At 47.3% G+C, this 19,626-nt stretch overlaps 1 protein-coding gene across 4 annotated transcripts in view; it reads left to right on the plus strand.

Moving 5' to 3' along the window:
• KCNAB1 (potassium voltage-gated channel subfamily A regulatory beta subunit 1) overlaps positions 1 to 18,102 on the plus strand; it is a 332,464-nt gene extending 314,362 nt beyond the window's left edge. For 2 of the 4 annotated variants that reach the window (XM_055321090.1, XM_055321091.1), the window contains exons 11-14: positions 618 to 712; positions 8,350 to 8,470; positions 13,209 to 13,297; positions 15,324 to 18,102. In XM_055321090.1, coding sequence (XP_055177065.1) covers positions 618 to 712; positions 8,350 to 8,470; positions 13,209 to 13,297; positions 15,324 to 15,413 — 395 coding nt within the window. In that variant the 3' untranslated portion in view covers positions 15,414 to 18,102. Of the gene's footprint in view, positions 1 to 617; positions 713 to 8,349; positions 8,471 to 13,208 lie in introns of all 4 variants that reach the window. The other 2 variants (XM_055321088.1, XM_055321089.1) reach the window with 1 other exon arrangement.
• Positions 18,103 to 19,626: the final 1,524 nt, after the last annotated feature.

Here is a 19,626-nt window from a genome sequence, read left to right on the forward strand (position 1 = left end):
TGTGCCTGAAATTAAGTTAGATATGGGGAGTTCAAGAATGCCTGACAAGCCTAGCCTACATGTCTGTGTAGGTAGATGTAACAACTTCAAAGAAAGGAAAGAAATAACATATACATAAGAATTCTTGTACATCCAAAAAACATGAATAAGCCACATTTTCAGCCTTATGTATCACAATAATGTCCAGAGATAACTTTCTTAAAAAAGGGGGGGGGGGGCAGGAAAACGAAAAAAAAAAAAAAGAATAAAAAATTGAACGGCAATCCCAATCGTTATCATTGCTGGCACTTGCTGTGTGTTTACTGTGCAGTCGGCACTGTGCTGCTATGTACCAGGCACTATATAGGCACTCCGTGGACAAGTGAAGCACTGAAGCATTCTCCTGTGCAAGTCAGTGTTTGTTTCAGGCTTGTTTGGCCTGAAAACAAGGCCTGCCCCCTATAACCTACAGTACAAGTTCAGTTGGTTTATAAAAATAACCAAATTTTAATGGAAAGATGTATGCTGGTATTAACTGACTAGCTGTTTTCCCATAACTAACAAGTTCTCTTTTAAACACTCCCACACTTTTGATCTCAGTTTGCACTAGCAACTTCTTCAGTTTTTTCCTTCTGTAGGAGTTGGAGCAATGACATGGTCTCCACTTGCCTGTGGAATCATCTCAGGAAAATATGGAAATGGAGTGCCTGAAAGTTCTAGAGCTTCGCTGAAGGTATTTTCCCCCACTTCTCGAAAAAAAGAGTTCTGGGGATGGGAGAGGATGGAAGACTGGACAGAACAGCTCTGCAGCAGCCTGTGGCTTCCTGGCCCAGGCAGCGCGTGGCCTTGGCCAGCCCAGTGTCTTCAGGCAGGCTCCCCCAGGCCCCGGGGAGGCTCTGCTCCTGGCCAGGCATCAATCAGGCATTCATAATCTGTCTGGGGGCTGGGGAAACTGCCCGGGGGTGCCTGGGTCAGATTTACAGGGCTCAAATCCCTATGCTTTTATTCTTACGTTAAAGAAGGCATTTCATTCCTCCTTTGAAACTGATGAAATGTAAAATCTCTTTTCAAGAGGATGGTTTGTTTGTTTACTTTTCAAACAATTGGGGCAAACCAGCCTAGCTGAGTAGGGCTCCAGGTGGATTGATGTTGTTTACTGTGTGGGGGTGAGGGGTGAGAGGGAGGGTTGGGAAGCAGATGCTCAGCCAAGGTGGCCTCTGTCACTCCAGCTCAAGAGATCAACTAGCCACGGAGTCTTACAGTTTAAATTCTTCTCTGAAGCATAGAGATATTTGGCATCATTGACAAAAATTACTTCCATTTAGAACACCTCAATGATTAATTTATTGGAGAGTACTTCACACATCCTTAAGGAGGGAGTACATGTCTGTTTTTAAAAACTTGAGACAACGTGTGATAACATTAGAATCACAAATGATAATGTCAAAGGAGAGAGAATATTGGCATTTTTAAAATTCAGACATGGCAAAGGCCCCGAAGAAGAAGTCTGACACATCCTCTTGCCTCCGTCAGTACAAAGTTAGCAGGGGAACAGCTCACATTAAGCCTGAACCACCAACCCTGTAATCAACTTGCTGGGACCACTATGTGCTTCACTAATCAGAACTGTCTCAAGGTTCTAGGTCTCCCACTCTTTCTGCTTGTTACAGTTGACCTATTAGCTAGTTTGTTCTCTAATATAATATAAATATCTCCTAAAGCATGGTGACATGCTTATTTCTAGCTTGGCATTATCACAAAACATAATTATCCTAGAATATTAATTGTGGTCTTGCTTCTGAAAATTGCAGAATGTTCTGAACCAAGCTTAAATAAGTTAGCAAGGAAAAGCTAAAAGCATCTTAAGATATAAAAAGAGAAAGGCAAAAAGAGTGAATAAGAAAGGGAAGCACTGAAAATTGCAGTTTTTTACCGAGAACCTACTATGTGCCAAGCACTGAGCTAAGCATTTTTATTCATTTCCTTTAATCTACACAAAGATAAATGGATACAGATGACTCTTAATCAGTTATAGCTAAGCATGTTGTCTTACATTCTTTCAGACTTTTTTTTTTTTAAGATTTATTTGAGAGAGAGCACACAAAGGCAGAGGGAGAAGCAGACTCCCCCGCTGAGCAGGGAGCCCGATTAGGACCCCAGGATCATGATCTGAGCCGAAGGCAGATGCTTTAACCTGCCACCCAGGTGCCCCCTTCAGAGACATTTTTAAAAACCTGAAGTACTTCCACATATACTGGTTCTCAGACTATCCTTCTAAGAGGGTAAACCTTTCCAGTTGTAGAAACCGAGCATAAAGAGGTCAGATAACAATCCAAGAGCGTCAACTCATAATAGAGTTTATAGTAGAACCCAGGTTTCCTGGCTCTCAGTGTATCTCTCTCAAAAACCTTTTTGTTTCCCTGCAAATCTAGGTTTTTAATGGAGGAAGAAGTAGCTGTACTTTTTTGGGGTGTAAGACTGACCTCCATCATTGTTTGGAAAAAGCTTACAAACAGCTTAAAAAACAAAAACCTTTCACAAATGCATTAACAAAAAGAGAAAGTAAAAAAAAAAATAATAATAATAAATAGATACGAAAGACTGAAGGTGGCTAAATCCAAAAGGCAACTCAGAAAAATATTTCTATTGTTGACTTTGATAAAGTTAACATCTACTGAAACATCCTTAACAATAAACATGAAGAACTCTGGACAGCTGAAAAGCCTCTATCTGATCACGAAGCAGGTCCCTAGAGCTCCTTGGACTCTCAGGGCTTCCTCAGTCATTAGCCTGAGTGTTTTCTATACGAATATCCGTGCCCTTAGCAATGCCACTCGCAGGGCACCCGGCTGGCTCAGGAGGTAGAGCATGCAGACGGCTCTTGGTCTCAAGGACGTGAGTTCTGGCCCCACACTGGGCATGGAGCCTACTTAAAATGAAAAATAAAATAAAATTGGCTTAAAAAAATTAAAAGTAACTTAGTAACTGAAGAAAAAAAATTTAAAGATAGAGGGACGCCTGGGCGGCTCAGCAGTTGAGCGTCTGCCTTCAGCTCAGGGTGTGACCTGGGATCCCGGGCTCCCTGCGAGGGGCCTGCTTCTCCCTCTGCCTGTGTCTCTGCCTCTCTCTCCGGGTTTCTCATGAATAAATAAATAAAATATTTTAAAAAATTAAAGAGAACTAGGCAAGTGGATAAATAAGTTAGCAGCTTTCACTTCCTCCCACTCTAAATGAAATAAATGGCTGGTGTTTCACATTAGTTATTGTAAATTATACCAATAAAGTAGATACTGATGTTTCATGCCGTTGTAAGTATTGAACTTGTATTTGAAAGGTAAATTAACACAGTGTGAAAAACACCTATCTAGGGGTCGCTTGGAAAGGAATACAACCTGGGGGTTTTATGGGAGGCTGCGTTTGGCCCACTGCCCTCACAGTGACTCCAGACCTTTTGTCACCGGCTATGTCTTCACTGCTGAGCTAGACTCTGCTACTTCTTCACATGTCTGTTAGGCATCCCCCGTGGGCATTAGTCATGCCTAGTGGAATCTATCATCACCCCCTAGAACCTGCCCTTCCTTCTTGATTAGCAGTACCTCCACCCTCCATCTGGCCATCCCAGTCGGAAGCCAAGGGTTATGTCAGACTGCCTCCTTTCCTCCCTCGGCCTTGTCCAGTGGGGCACCCATTCCTCCAGGCCATTTCCTAACTCTGTGGCCCATCCCCTGCATAGCCTTTGTTCCAACCACCATCACTTCTTCCCTATTTTGCTGCAGTATAGCTTCCTGTCTTCACTTATTTATTTTTCCCTTTTGTCAACTACCCATCACTGTGATCAGTTATCTTTCTAAAGACTAATCTGACCATATCATAACCCTGCTTAAAATCTGTTCCCTCCCAGTCATCCCGTATAGGACAAAACCCAAACCCCACAGAAAAGCATTCAAGGAAATAACCTTGGGATCTAAGTCGTGCCCATTTTTCCATTCTTGTCTCTCCCCATATTATATCACTGTATTATTCATCCAAATACACTGTACTCTCCTTTGCCTCCCAGAAATGCCCTTTTTTCATCTTGCTGTGAAACCCTCCTCATCTCTAAAGACAAAGCTTGGCTGTCTTCACTTCTGTGAAGCCTGTCCTCACTTTATAAAACTGAATTTTTACATCTTCCTCTATTTTTCCATTAACAGTTCTTTTTTTTAAGATTTTATTTATTCATTCATGAGAGACACGGAGAGAGATGCAGAGACACAGGCAGAGGGAGAAGCAGACTCCATGCGGGGAGCCCGATGCGGGGACTCGATGTGGGGACTCGATGTGGGGACTCCATGCGGGGACTCAATCCCAGGACCCCGGGTCATGCCCTGAGCCGAAGGCAGTTGCTCAACCACTTGAGCCACTCAGGTGCCCCTCCATTAACACTTCTTACAGAGTCTTAGAACTCTCTAGTTGCAAACAAAAGCATTTAATTCAAATGAATTTAATTGAAGAAGGAGAACAGATGAACACTTGCTGCGAAGGATAGAATGGGGATGCTCTCAGGGTTGACTCCAACCAGAGACCTGTACGTTGTCAAGACTCTCCATCTCTGTTTTTCTCTGCATGTGGGTGTCTTCTACTACAAACAGGTCTTCTCCATGAGGCCAGGAGTGGGAAAACTGCAGAATAGAGAGCTATCTTTCTTTGTGACCCCAGTCCAGAGAAGACGCCAAGCTTGGGTCATGTACCAACTTGTTAGAGCAATGACAGTGGCCCAAAATGTAAAGCGCTTTGACCAGCTCCTGTGACGCACCACTGTTAGGGGCATTTCCCGTTAGGCAGCAGTCATGGAGGGAGGGACCCCGAATACAAAACGCTTCTCAAGTTACAGGACAGAGATTTGTGATTATCTCTAGAACAGACACTGAAACTCAGGCAATTCATCACAGAGCCTGGCACCTGACAGGCACTCAGTGAATGTTTGTTGACTGAGTGCAATGAGCCATAACAGAAGATCAACAAAGTCTGATCAGCAGACCAGGGGTGCAGCTTTTAAGTAGAAATGAACTAGTGGGGGAAAAAAAAAAAAAAGAAAGAAATAGTGCAATAAAATTTATGGGCAGGTCTTTCCTGTTGCTAGCAAAATGCTAATAGAAAAATCGTAAAAATATGTACCCCCTCTGTCCAATGAAAATAGGAACATGCAGACTCAGGTGAATCAAGGTGGGGGAAGAGTGGCAGTTCGAGTACTCCAGCTGTTCACGTTAGAGTTTTGCACATCACAGTGTCATTTCAGAAGGAGATTTTTTTAGCTTCAGCTGTTTACTAGAGATTTCAGCTTCAGTATCAAAGATTTTGCTGCTCTTTTTTTTTTTTTTATGATAGTCACACACACACACACACACACAGAGAGAGAGAGAGAGAGAGAGAGAGAGAGAGAGAGGCAGAGACACAGGCAGAGGGAGAAGCAGGCTCCATGCACCGGGAGCCCGATGTGGGATTCGATCCTGCGTCTCCAGGATCGCGCCCTGGGCCAAAGGCAGGCGCCAAACCGCTGCGCCACCCAGGGATCCCTTTGCTGCTCTTTTGAGCCAAAGATTCTGAAGTTTAAATTACAATAGTCAGTGATCTTAGGTGCTAAACGATTCCAAGACAAGGTCCAGAGATGAAATGTGACTTCCTCTGTCCATGGCTTTATAGCTGCAGCCTGAGTTTCAATCCATTATTAACAAACAGGCCAGCTGGAGGTTTCAGGGCCAATCCCACAGACCAGTCCTACCCCTGGCATTACCTGTAAAATGGTCACAGCATTGCGAGATGGCAAAGAAATAGGCTTTAAGAAAATTTAGAGAATTTTGTGACTTAGGTATAAAAGTAACAGCCCACTAATCTGTGCAGAAGAGCTCATCTTTTCCTTGGAGATTATCTCCTGAGTATCTAGTCCAGTGCTGGGCTCTATGTTGAATCCTGAGGATACAGGGAAGGGGACAGTCCCCATCTTCACGGAGTAACTTGGGACTGAACCTTGGGAAACAGTGTGGAATTCACAAGCACCGTGGAGCCTCACGGGACTGTCGGCAAAGTTGTCCTGGAATAAGGAGGTGGCATCTGTGCTCAGTCTGAAATACTGAAGAGATCTGTTTTTACCCCGTCGAGCGAGCCCTGGTTGCTTAGATTCCTCCTTCACTGTGGCTCGGTGGCAAGCACTGTGTCGGGACGGGAGATGTTGAGATGAACAAACCCATCCCTGCCTTCCTCCATGTAGTCAGATCGACACGTGACCAAATCACTGCAGCAGTGGAGTAAGCGGTACAGGGGGTTGGAAGAAAAAAATCAGCTTTCAATTCATGGATTGCTGCCCAGTCAACAAGCTGGGTTTATTGTTGCACACAACCACACCCACCACCAATCCTCTTACAAAAAACACTGGTTCACTTCCATATTTATATTTTAATTAAGCCTCATCTCCTCTCTGTGCTAACATTTCCCCACTTGTAAAGCAGTTAAAGCTATTTATTTCCAAAAACACTTTTGTTTCCTTTGGTGTGAGGAAAGGCAGTATAAATACCATGCGTCTACTTTTTATAAATCCTAGCCTGCTTTTGTGTTCCAGTGATTAAAGCAACGAGGTTTATAGTGTTAGTGTAGGGAGAGAGACTCAGCAAATGGATGTTTGACGTTTGTTACTCTTAGAAGTCTGCCTCTCGGTACGTCTCGTGTGTGCATGTGTGTAAATGCGTGCGTGCACACACACAACTTGTAGCTCGATCCTAAGAGTGCAAAGGCATCCCACGAGATAAGGTCTCAGAACTGTGGTTTAGAAGTGATGAGTCACACCACCATTCCCTATGTGTGTTGGGAATATTGAGAACGCTCCTCGTTACAATAAAAAATAATCATTTGGCTATTGGCTGTCAGCCTCTCCTTTTTTTTTTTCTTTTCCTTTGAATAACACCCAGGAAAGACTGGTTCCCTGAAAGGTGTTACGAAACTAAAGTGAGGGTTGGTGATGTTTTCCCACCGAGGACAGGGAGCGTAAGTTCAGGGGCTCTGGGCCCCAGCACACGGGTCTGCGCTCCAGGCCACCCCTCCTCCTGGGAGAAGCTGCGGCTGGGAAAGCTCTTGGCCAGCTCCCTAAGCAAAGTCTCAAGTGAGCAGCCCAGACCGTAAGCCTTTGAGATCTAGGAAGCAGGCAGGACTGGGGCAGCTTGCCATTTCTCTTTCACATCTGCAAAATCATTCCAAAAATCGTAATAAAACATAATGCGGTTACCCTTTTCTTTGGAAATACTGTCTTAGGATGAAGAAAAAAATACTTGAAAACAAAAGCAGCCTTATTGAAATCGTGTGGGTGGGTGTCTGTGATGATTGCTGCCTTTGGGAAGGTAAAGGTCTGTGGCAATCATTTTGCAAACACAACGGATCAAGTCCACATTGCCACACAATGGATGGTTTCTGGTATTTTCAGTAAAACAGACATTCTTACAAATATTCTTTACCTTTGGATGTTGCTTAATTAATTGATGGGATGTCAGTGTTAGTTTTAAAAAGAGCATTCTACTGTCCCTCATTTCTTCATAAGAGCAGAACCTTCTGGAAAGCAAAGCACTGAGAACTCTGAAAAGATTTTTCTTCTTCTATTTAGGAAATTAGCTCACCTTACTGGCTACAGATCAGAGTCAGTCTCGTCTCAGAGGTTTTATAAAGGAGTTTCCCATTCTGGGTTTCCTTACCTTTTAAAGTTTCAGTCGCTACACAAAAGATAATACACATTTGGGATAGTCTTTGTCCACTTTAAAATTTTAAAAGTGTACTTGGGCTCCCATTAGTTATGCCTTGGCTGCTTCTAGGAAGGAGCGGAGAGAACTCACAATAATGCCAGGCTGTAAGAGTAGAAGACTGGCAGGAAACACAAGGCAAGAAGGAGAAAGATAGTCACAAAAGAATGCAAGATAATGGCTTTCTCTGAGCAGAAAGCTTGGCATCCAGTTTTCTTGATGAAAAGGAAACCTTACAGACCTCGGTGAAATGTCAGTGGTTTGGGTTTTTTTTCCTACATTCTCAAATTGGGCTATTGCAGTAAGAGGCTTTCCTCCACGTAGACTACTTATCGTTGATTGTACGTCAGGATTCTAATAACTTCCATGCATATGGATGGATCTGAATGGTGACTATTAGTCAAAATCAGTCTGTCTCGAGCCAGTAAACAAGGAGTGAGAGCGTGGGGAACATTTCTATGCCTAAAAGCATAGGCGTCCAGTTGCCACCAGACATAAAGGTTAGGGAAGAAGGTTCAGGAATTCACCATTCTCCTCTTTCACAGACTTAACAATCTTTGCCTCGGACCCTGACCAGATATTAACATTTAAATGCTCTTCTTCTCCCTAGTGCTATCAGTGGCTGAAGGAAAGAATTGTAAGTGAAGAGGGCCGAAAACAGCAAAACAAGCTTAAAGACCTTGCCCCGATTGCTGAGCGTCTGGGATGCACACTACCTCAGCTGGCTGTTGGTAAGGTGACCGGGAGGGGAGGCTCTGCTAGGTCACGGGGAAGAGTTCTCACATCCCTGTCATGATAAAGTATCTGGTCTAAGGGCAGACTGATCTCTAAAGCATAAGCTCCTGGTTAATACTATCTGAAACAAAGTTTTCAGAGTTACCCAGAATTTTCTACATGCTAAAGCACTTCCTTCCTGCCTCTGTCCCTTGTAATTCCGTTTAAATGAGAACAAGTCCGTGAAAACACACACATCCTCATGGTTTCAGGGGTGAATGCCCCTCGGTTGTGTATCCACTGTGACATCCATTTCTTCTGACTCAGTTTTCCATCCCTGTGGAAGCTAAGGGGGGCTGGTGAGAGGCCAGAGGCAGGGCTGGGTGTGCCCCGGGCCCAAGGCTACTGCCACATGGAAAACTGTCCTAGAGGAGCAGCTTCGACCTGCAACTTCCTGCGGGGCCATGAAAAGTGCTCTTCCATCACTCTGGAATTGATGGGATGTCAGGGTCACTCAGTGCTGTCCAATAGGAGCATAATGTGAACCACGTATTTAATTTTAACTTTTCTAGTGGCCAAACTAAAAAATTAAAAAGGAAAATAGATGAACTTAATCATGGATTTTATTTAACCGGTACGGTCAAAGCAGCATCATTTAACACATAATGACTTAAAAAGTTATCGAGATACTTTACATTCTTTTTTTCATAGTAAGTCTTCAAAATTGAGAATGTATTTTATACCAACAGCACATCTCAGTTCACATCTCCAGTAGCCACACGTGGCTTAGAGACCTTGCTCCGTAGTAGCACTCTGTGTTCAAGGTCTTGTCTCCTTAATCATCAAACCAGTCCCTTGAGGTGCTATCACTCGCCCTACCTTACAGATGTTAAGGAAAAATTTGCAGTCATCATCTCCACCTTACCAATGAAGAAACTGAAGGAGAAAAAAAAAATCCTTGGGGTAGCTATGAGAAAAGAAAAAAATGGGTGTAGATTCTAGAAAAAAATCCCCAAGGATTAAGAAACAGCAGGAACTGAGACTAATCCAATACAATGTGAAGTAAGGAGATAAAGAGCTCAAGTTCTATGAAAATAAAAAATGTAACAGAGTATTTGTTAGATGTGGGATCCTTCTGTGGCTGGAAGGCAGGGAATGGCTGCAGCTAGAGACAGCCAGAAACGGGAGGCAGTTGGGGAGAATGTGGGGAGAAGGTACATGTACAGGACTTGTTTTAGTCCTTTTTTTTTTCAAAAAATTAAAGGTCAAAGAATGATGTGATTATTAGCATCCCTAGAGCTTTAACAAGCAGAGTAAAAAGTATTGGCCATTTGGCCATAAGCAAATCATTTAACCTATCAATTTTCTTATCTGTAAACTGCATATAACACAGATCTTATGAATTTGTTGGGTAAAGGGAAATTATATATATGTATATGTATATAAATATGCCATATATATATATATGGCAAAGAGTAGATGCTCAATAAATGGTGATGATAATGATGATGTTTTTGCAAAAAAATGCTCAGACCTACAACTCCATTCCTAGCCATGGCGTGTAGTCAGAATGACGGGCTGAGAAACATCTATACTTGAAATACAGTCGGTCGTAAATATGGTTTTAGGTGGTAACGTGACAGTGAGTTTTGAATTAGCTCTGGAAGAGAACATTGTCTTTCTAAAGAGGAAATCTTGACCAGATTTAAACTTTCACTGGATGTTAGATATACATGAAAGACCCTCGTTACAGTTGGAGTTTAAGTTAAAACGTGCTTCGATCCTCCCTTTCCTTCCTCTCTGCCTCCAGTTGTCTTGCTTGCCTTTTTTTTTCTTTATAAACAAGTAGTTTTGCTTTTAAGCACAGAACTCTCAAACCAAGAGGGAAATTATTTCCAGGCATATTACCTTTGATCTGCTAGCAGGGTGTAGGGGAGAGGGCATCCCCTGTCAGGAAACAAACCACTTGAACCCAGCTGTAGGCTGGCTCCCATGCTGCACACCTGCACAGGGGCCAGCATTCACACTCGGCTCGTAGGCATCCCGGATAGGACTGCTGGTAACGCTGCGTTAGAAGCGAGAATCCTCTGTATGTATTCTCTGTCACACTGGCCAGCTCATGTCCTGCAGCCCATGGGTAAAACCGGCTGTTGCTGACATCAGGTAGTTTATGGGCAATGATTTTGAGTGCCCTGCTTTGACCTCAGAACTTAATACCAGAGCCAAGAGTTCTCCAAGTGCAAAGCAGGAAATAATGCAGCCAGGAAAAGAAAAAAAAAAAAAAAGTCCTGGATCACTGGGCATTTTGCCTTTATAGAGTATTATTTTGCCCATGTGGAAAGATTTAGTGATTGACTCAAAAGGCCAGAACATGGTAACAGCATAACAGTATCTACTGCAGGGTCTGAGCAGATGGGGGCAGAAGTAATGCTTGGGGACACCCATCAGCCATTCACACCTGTATTTATTCAACAAACACGTATTAAGCGCCTACTGTGTGCAGGTGCTGGACTGGGTGCTGAGCATCCATGTGCAAACAATGTATCTCACAGCCTGGTGGGCAAATCAAGAAAATAAAATAGATAACTTTAACCCAGTGTTATAATAAAATAATTGAGAAGGGCACAGAGGTTCCGGAAGTTAAGCAAAATGTAGAGGTTCCCAACCCAGCCTGGGATTTAGGGAAGGGCTTTGGGAAGAGGCAGTGCCCATGAGGAGTCTCAAATGATGAGCAGGTATTCGTGAGGCAGAAGGACATTCCAGGCCAAGGGCACACTTGGGCCGAGGGCTTGAGGAGGAGAAAAACAGCATGAGGTTGGGGACGGAAAGGATTTACCGACAGTTGAGTGCTGCTGAAGCCAAAGTTCAAGGCAGGGAGTGAGAAGCCACACAGCTGGAGGGACCGGCTGGCTGCCCAGCAGGTTTGCCAGGGTGAGGAGTGAGAGCTTCGTCTTCCACGACAACGACTGTGTCAGGCACATGTTGAAGACCTTTTAAGCAGGCGTGCACGATCGGATTTGTATCTGGAAAGATTGCCGCTCAATGTATGACAGTGATGGGGGGAAAGGAGGGAAAATCCTGTGAAGCGGAGGGCAGGGGTGGGGGGCGGACCAGCTGGGCAGGAGAGGGACAGTGAGGTGCCGCATGAGGACGGTGGGCAGCGAAACCAGAGCAGTCATTCTCAGTGTGGTCCCACCTCCACGATGGAATGCCATTTAGCAAAAAGGGAAGTATTTACTAATAAATGCTAATAATGTGGTCAACCTTGCAAACATGCTGAATGAAAGAAGTCAGACAAAAAAGATCCGTATTTTAGCTGGGATTCCATTCAAATTGTGTCCAGAATAAAATCTATAGGGGTACAAAGTAGATTAGTGGTTTCCTGGACTTGGGGTAGAAATGGGACTAACTGTAAATGGTGATGGTTGCATATTTGATAAACTTAAAAAAAGATTATTGAATGATAAACCTTAAATGGGGAAAATTTACCTCAACCAAGTTGTTTTTAGAAAAAGCATGGTCCCTGGAAGCTTATCAGAAATGCAGATCCCCAGGGCCCAATGCAGCCCTTCTGAGTCGGAAACCCAAAGGTGGCACCCAGTGACCGTTCCACAAGGCCTGCGGGTGGCCGGGGCATTGCCACCACGAGAGCTACTGGATTAGAGAAGTACTGAGGAGGAGTGATCTGGCAGACGTGGCAATTAAAAGGGCACGCAGGCTCGAAAGGGCAGTTCCTAGGGTAACACCCTGGTTGGGGATGGGGAGGCCAAGGTGCTTGGTGGTGCCACTAAGTGAGGCTGGGAACGCGGGGCAGGCGCGCTTGGTAGTTGGGTAGCAAGAGCGAGCAGGGCCGGTGGGGGCGGTGGGGCGGTGGGGCCGAGCAGCGGGGCCGAGCAGCGAGTGGGCAGGTGCTGCATCTAGGCCTGCACGGAGCCCTCTGGCTGCGGGCGCTTCTGACGCGGGGGGGGGGGGGGGGGGGGGGGGCGACCTCGGGAGTCTAGAACAGCCTTTGAGAAGTCTAGGACGGGACGAAGTTGGGGCAGTGCGGGGCGGACGTGCAGGGTCGGAGGAGCCAGAATGGGGCAAATCCGATAAAGAGGAGGAAAGCTGCAGGAAACTTGAAATTCAGCGAAGCAAGAAACGGTGCTGAGTCAGGTCCAGGAGAAGGCGACGGAAGTGGGACCCAGGGTAGGCCTCGGCCTTGCACCCACCTCATCTCCCGCCCCTGGAGCCGCGTGCTGCTCGCCCCACCTGCGCGGCCTGGGAAGTCGGGTCCCGGGAGCGAGGGGCTGAGGGCGGCTCCGGGGTGGGGGTCGCCAGAGGCGGAGGGAGAAGAGGCGTGACGGGCGAGGCCGGGGAGGGGGGCCGGGGAGGGGGCCGGGGAGGGGGCCGCTGAGCAGCCCGGGCTGACGGCCGGCAAGGGAAATCCTGCGTCGCTCGTCGCTCGTCGCTCACCGATGGAGGCGAAGGAACGAGACCCCGCGGTCTGCGGGACTGTGTGCCGCGGTGGGGCCGGGGCAGGGCGACGCGAGCCACGCGCGCATCTGCCATCTGCGGGGCGGGGATGGGCCTGGGCCTGGGCCTGGGCCTCCCGCCCCGGGACGGACGGGCGCGGCGGGGCCTGGAACCCGGGCGGCGCCGTCCCTGCTCCCGCAAACCTTGCTGAGTCCGGGCGGCCACGCGGGCTCACGGGGCTGCGGACGGCGGCGGAGCAGGGCGGGCCCGGGCCCCTGACGCGGTGTCCTCCCTTCGCAGCGTGGTGCCTGAGGAACGAAGGCGTGAGCTCCGTGCTCCTGGGCTCCTCCACCCCCGAGCAGCTCGTCGAGAACCTCGGCGCCATCCAGGCAAGTACCGCAGCCCTCGGCCGCCCGCTCCGGCAGCCCCCGCGGGTTGCGGCCTTCCCAAAGCTCTTCCCAGGGCGGTGTGGCCCCGGCGTCCCCTCCCCGCACGAAGCGGCTCGTGGCGCACAGCCCTCCCCGGGGGCTCCCGCCGCAGACCCCGCCAACCGGGGCAGCCCTCGGGGTCGCCCGGGGCACTGCCTGCCGCCCCGGGGGCTCCCCGAGCTCGCACCGCGGTGTCCCGTGTCCGCCGTGTCCCCCAGGCGACGTCGGAGAGCTGTGCAGGGAATGTCCCCACATGCTACGCGTCCCAGAGGAAACGGGCTCAGAATTGTTCGGGGCCTCCGGGATCACATCCTCCGTCTCAGCAGCCGGTTCAGAACCAGCCATCCCAGTCCTCCCCGCGGGTGGGAACGGGGGGGGCGGGGGGGGGGGCAGTGGCTGCCGTGACCTCCCCGCCCGCGCCCTGCTCCGGCCGCGGCCACAGCTGCCCAAGTAGGTGCAGCAGGTGCGCTGGGGACGCGGGGTCTCCCCGGCCACGTGCCCCGGCGGCCGCGGTGCAGGAGGGTGACAACAGGCCCAACAGTGAGGACTGCGCCGCCTCACAGAGCGTTCTGGACCGACGGCTGCTTAAAAGTCCGGGTCTTGCGACGCTGTATGTACGTTTTTCATGTTTTATTCAAGTAGTTGTACGGCTGCTTCGTTTGATGCCTAACTCGGAAATTCACTTGGGCGTCCTGAAGGAAGAGTTTTCCCTCCTCGCGGGCCGACCCGACCCGCAGCTCCACTTGGTCGACGTGGGCCCGTGTGGGCCCGTGTGGGGCCCGGGGTGGCGGCCTCACGTCGGCGTCAGCTCCCCGAGGCCCCGCAGCCGGGGGCACGTCCCCCCTTCGGTGCGGAGAGGAAGGCGGTAGGCACGGGGCGCCTCGGGGCCTCGGGGCTCCGGGGGGCAGCCCTGCCGCGGACTCGGGTCCCCCGGCGTCACCCGGGCCTCCCGCCTCGACGACCGCAGCGGGGGCGGGGGGGGGGGGCGGAACCGCGGCCTGACGGGGCCAGTCCAGCCGCGAACAAGCCAGCCGTCCCGTCCAGGGCTGCAGCCTGTGCCCTTGATCCCCGCGCTCCCTCCGGCCGGGCGCCGCCGCGCTCCGCCTGCACCAGGGTCTCTGAGGCCGCTGCCCCTTTCCACCTCCTCCAGCTCAGCCCCGGGCTACCTCGGGGTGTCTGACGGGGTCACGCCCAGCCCACAAGTCCCGGGCAGCGGCCCCGGCGGCCGTCCGTGCTGTCACCCCCACTGCCCCTCCCCGGCTTGTGGCCACGGGCGCAGCGGCCCCCACCCGGGCCTCTCACGGGAACTGGCCTCTGGGCGCGGAGCAGCTGGTCAGGAGGGAGACGCCGCGGGGGGGGGGGGGGCGTACTGGCTCTGAAGGCTTCGCATTTAAACAGACGCAGCGCATCTTAGTTTTCTGTAAGGACACGTTGGAAGGTGCTGGACGAAGTGGAGGACGCTTTGTCTTAGAGACTTTATCCATGAGAGAGAGAGAGGCGGAGACCCAGGCAGAGGGAGGAGCAGGCTCCACGCAGGGAGCCCGACGCGGGACTCGATCCGTCCCGGGACTCCAGGATCACGCCCTGGGCTGAGGGCGGCGCTAGACCGCTGAGCCCCCCCGGGCTGCCCTAAAATGGAGGCTTTAAAGACACTGATTTCCTGTTTCTCTCCCCTGTGATGTGGCCATTAGAACATCTGAAATCCCGGGGCTCCTATTCCCGGGAGCCCGCACTTACGTTCCGCCTTTACGCGGCTGCGCAATACTTAGAAGCAGCAACCGTGAGCCAGGCCCGGCCCTCTCCTCGCAGGCGCGCAGTGGAGAAAACCAGGTCCCTGAGCTCAAGGAGCTCGCGGGCGGGAGGGGGCTTCCCTGGAGCTGCGGTGCACAGGTCCGGTGCACAGGTCCGGACGGCTTCGCTCCCGCCTAAGCACAAGGAACAGACGATCAGGTACTGACCTTTCCCTCTGTCCTTCTCCTGCTCTCAGGTTCTCCCAAAGATGACATCACACGTGGTAAATGAAATCGATAACATATTGCGAAACAAGCCCTACGGCAAAAAGGACTACCGATCCTAAGTGCATGAGTCGGGGGACCTGCATGGGTAACCGCGGTCTGTCCGTACAGAACGGCGTCACTAGCCGGCCTTGAGTCACTTAGCAGCCTGCTGCTCAACCTCTAGTATTCCCGGATCCTGAGGTACCTGCTGTCGCTACCACTGTGCACCCGAGTTACGAGCACATCTGAAAACTCACAACCAAGAAAATCCATTCTATTTTCTTATCTTGGACTGGAGTCACCTAGTGCTGCACCTCATGCTTACGCCACAGAGTATGTATGCGGGGGGGAGGCCTGTCACCTTCAGGCACTTAGTAACTTGAAGGCTGTACAGCTATATTTTTTCAGATGCATAAAACCCGCAGATGCAACGTGGGTTGCATCAGAAAAGAAAGAGTAGGCTACGTTCACTCAGAAGTCTTACTTGGGAGAATAAGCAGAAACAACTTCACATTTTTTTTTCCTATTTCTGCAGTAAAGAGCTGTTTCCCTTGTCCTTCAACAAAAATAAAATTCCAAGGTATGCTTTCATTACCTTTTAAGAATATTCACTGTTGTTTGGCCCGAAGAATGCCCTGTATTGTGATTTACCCGAAGTATGTATTAGGATCCTATTAGCATCATGTCCATTCACACGTAAAGGTGGTGAAAGGATGGTGGAAGGACGAACAGCACGTCTTTACCTTGACACATTATGCCTAATTTAGAAAAGGGAGGATTACACTGCTATGGAAGCTTAGCCTTGAACAAAATGTAATATATCTGCAGTTGAAGTGTTCACTTTTGACTACATTTTATTAAAACCTGCTTTATACTTTGGACTGCCTGTAGGCACAGCTTCTGCAAGTTTAAATATTTGAGCTTTAAAAATAAATAGACACATGCTCAGTTTTGTAAGTAAACCTGTAAAATACCCACAAAGGCAAATGTTTGCTGTTTAATTAGCACTGGGACTTTATAATAATAGAAAACTGGTTTTTGAGGAGTTAACATGAAAGGGAATCACGGACTTCGTGAAAAATGCTGTCACTGCTCAGCATATGCTGGGTGAATGAACCTGCCTAGTAAAAAGCAAATGTTAGAAAATTTCCTGATTCTATAACCACATTATATTGCACTAAACTAATGCATGAAAGTTCTCTGCATGGATGGGAGGGGCCTAGCCTCCTTGCACACAGAAGCTGAGGGCTAACTCGTTACCTACCCTCATGAATATTCCACTTGAAAAAAACCTGAGAATATCTTGTGTGTACCTGTAAGGAGGGAAAACTCCGGGGGGAGGGGGGTCCTATGTCTCTATTTGGATACCTGAGCATGTACAAGATTCCGATTTTCTGGTTAGCAGTACCCCATAGAGAAGCCACTCTGAGATGTGAAGAATAGACTATCAGCTTAAAATGCTACTGTCACCATTTCCAAATACGTACTTCATGACTAAATTCTAAATCTTAAAGTGTTAGTGTGAAACACCAATAAATTTTTTTTCTGTTACTACTACCTGTATTTTAATAAGAAAACAGTTTGGTTTTTTTTGCCCAGTAGTATCAGATTAATGATGGATCATCCTTCAGTTGTTCATTGTGTGTTAAACCAGTGAACCGCTGTCTGCATAAATGAGCTCAAGTTGTCTAATTGGAACTGCAATTTAACTTATTTGCTTAGAGTAATAAAAGCATTTTGTGCATTTAATCTGAGTTATCTGATCTTTCATTATAAAGGAATATATGCATATACCTCCATGAAATAGGAAGAATCATTTGAATAAAAATTATTTTGGCAAGTAAGCAGCACTGAATGAAACCTATCAAAAGATTTCAGTGACCAAACTTTTTTCTCCTCTTATTAATGAAGAAGATTATTAACTGCTAAAGATATCCTCTCGCACTGGGTTTTAAAAATACACTACACTGAGGCCAAAGGGTTTCAGAAACCTTTAAGAACACCTGCAGATTAAGGCCAAATGACAAACATCATTGCTTACCCGTGGGAACAACTTTTTTTTTTTTTAGCAGACAAATCATCTGCCATAGTAAACATACTAGATTAGAAACATCAGTTACATCCTTAAGAAAAGTTTCCACCTACTCCCATTTTCTTTGCTGGAAAGAATTTCTTAGCAGGGAGCATACCCTTCCGAAGGGTAACCGCGGGAGCAGCCATCCACATAGACATCTTAGACGCTAGCTTCATCCTCATCAATAGTGTCCCATCTGTCATCAGGTGTCAGAGCTTCACCTTCGCCAGCTTTGGGGCCACCACTCCTTGGCAAAGGGGAAACCAGGCCTAAACCCCAAGTTTTCAGTGTTCTAGTCCAGTGCTTTTTTTAAGGATGAATTTTATGAATTCTGGAGGTAATTTTTTTTTTTTTTACAGTAAGAAAGCTGGGGAAAGAATCCAAATTCAGAATCAGTTAAGAGGCAAAGGCCAGAAAGCAGATGCCACGAGAACTCATGAAAGCCCATGAGAAGTTAGTCTCTAAATGCATCCATCAAAATCTAAACCAACCACTCAGAAACCCTCCTAATCTTCAGTTAATTATCCTACCTGGGAGTCCAAAGAGGTGGGAGATAATCCCCCAGAGCCCAAACAGTGTCTATGTCTCCTTTACGTCTCCAGAAGCAGCAGGGACCAGCGCACACACGGAAAGCCCAGAACGCGGGTGGCAGGACAACGCGGCAGGCAGAGGGTGGCGGAAGCCGGACACGCTGCTCTGTAATAGAGCCACATCATGCCCGTCGCTGCCACACACACGTTCCCCAGTAACTACAAAAATGCACATCTACGTATGTGGGAAATTTAAGTGGTAATGTCAAATAGTGTAATAAAGATGATGTACTTATTCACATGGCGCTCATAAACAGGTCTAGGGAAAATACAAATTTTCAAAAGCAAAGTTTAATCATACTAATAAGACTTTTCACAAGGATTTTGGGTAGGACTCCAACCTCCGTATTTCAGTGAGCTTTAAACCTTGTAAGTTACTGTTTCCAAATTAGAATAATTAACCAAATAGGACAACCAGTAGATTTTTACTGGCTAAGAAGAATTTCAACCTTTTTATGAAGTTGAAAATAAAAAACTAAAAATAGGAAAATGTAAAACAAGCCAACACTTTAAGCCTCTACTTATTAACACAAGGGGGGGGTTTAGTTGCTTTTAATCCCCTTTTTACTTTACTGGTGTTGGATATGGGGTCTTTTTATGATATAAATTCTGCAGCAGGTTTTTAGTAACTGAATCAGATGCAGCACATCAAAATTCTATGTGCCACATAGCTTTGAGGATGGGGCGAGTTCTGGGGAAAAGTTCTATAATTTACTGGTAGAGTAGACCCTGAATGAAAATTGTAAATGTAAGTATATGCCTTATAAACTTACGCACAGAAATTCAACCGTAGAGAAGGCTAGAAACCATTAACCAGAACCAAAAATTGCTCTCGGTAAGATTCAGGACCAAAATCAAATTTTGCTTATTTGCTTGTCTACAAATTATTCAATTTCTGAATTCAAGAGACATTCTACTAAGAATATTAAACTGCTGCCCTCTTCACCACTCCATCTGGGGAACCACTGTACCCTAAGAACGCCGGCAGTGCCATCTAGTGGCCCTGCTTTACCCGCAGTTAAAACAACAGCAACAACAAAAAAACTCAAAAACACACTTGGCCCAGCTCTGGTAACAATCAGGAGACCCTGACTGTTTGTCAAATAAGCAAATGCGTTTGGTACACACACCCCGTGCCACTCAACTACTGACCGCTTATTCCTCTACCAAGAAAAGTTAACACATAAAACCTCTCGTGTAGTACAATCCTTTGCGGGGACTCTCTTGCGATCTCCCCATTCATTTCATATTACCCAGTGGTGGCACATGGATAATAATGCACCAAAGTAAATTGCAAACTTCTAGAAACAATGAGCAAATATAATCCTGAAATGAAGACAGTGATGATCTTGATCACTATGCAAGTGTGCCCTTGCCCGGGTCTCCCAAGTTCTTGGATGTGCCCTACCAAAAACACCCAACAGCATAAAAGATCGATACAGATGAACACCTTTCTACAAAATTATAAACAAAACAGCAAGTATTTTTTACAACATTCACCTTAAATTTAGAAGTGGAAACTAAAGATTAAAGTTAAGATTAGGAATTAGGAATAGGATCTTCCTGTTGAAGTACTGTTTGTAGGAAATTACTGGATATGGTCAAAAGCTAACATGAATATGAACCTGT

Source organism: Nyctereutes procyonoides, unplaced genomic scaffold (assembly GCF_905146905.1).
Source record: "Nyctereutes procyonoides isolate TBG_1078 unplaced genomic scaffold, NYPRO_anot_genome, whole genome shotgun sequence".
In the NCBI taxonomy this organism is placed as follows: Eukaryota; Metazoa; Chordata; class Mammalia; order Carnivora; family Canidae; genus Nyctereutes; species Nyctereutes procyonoides.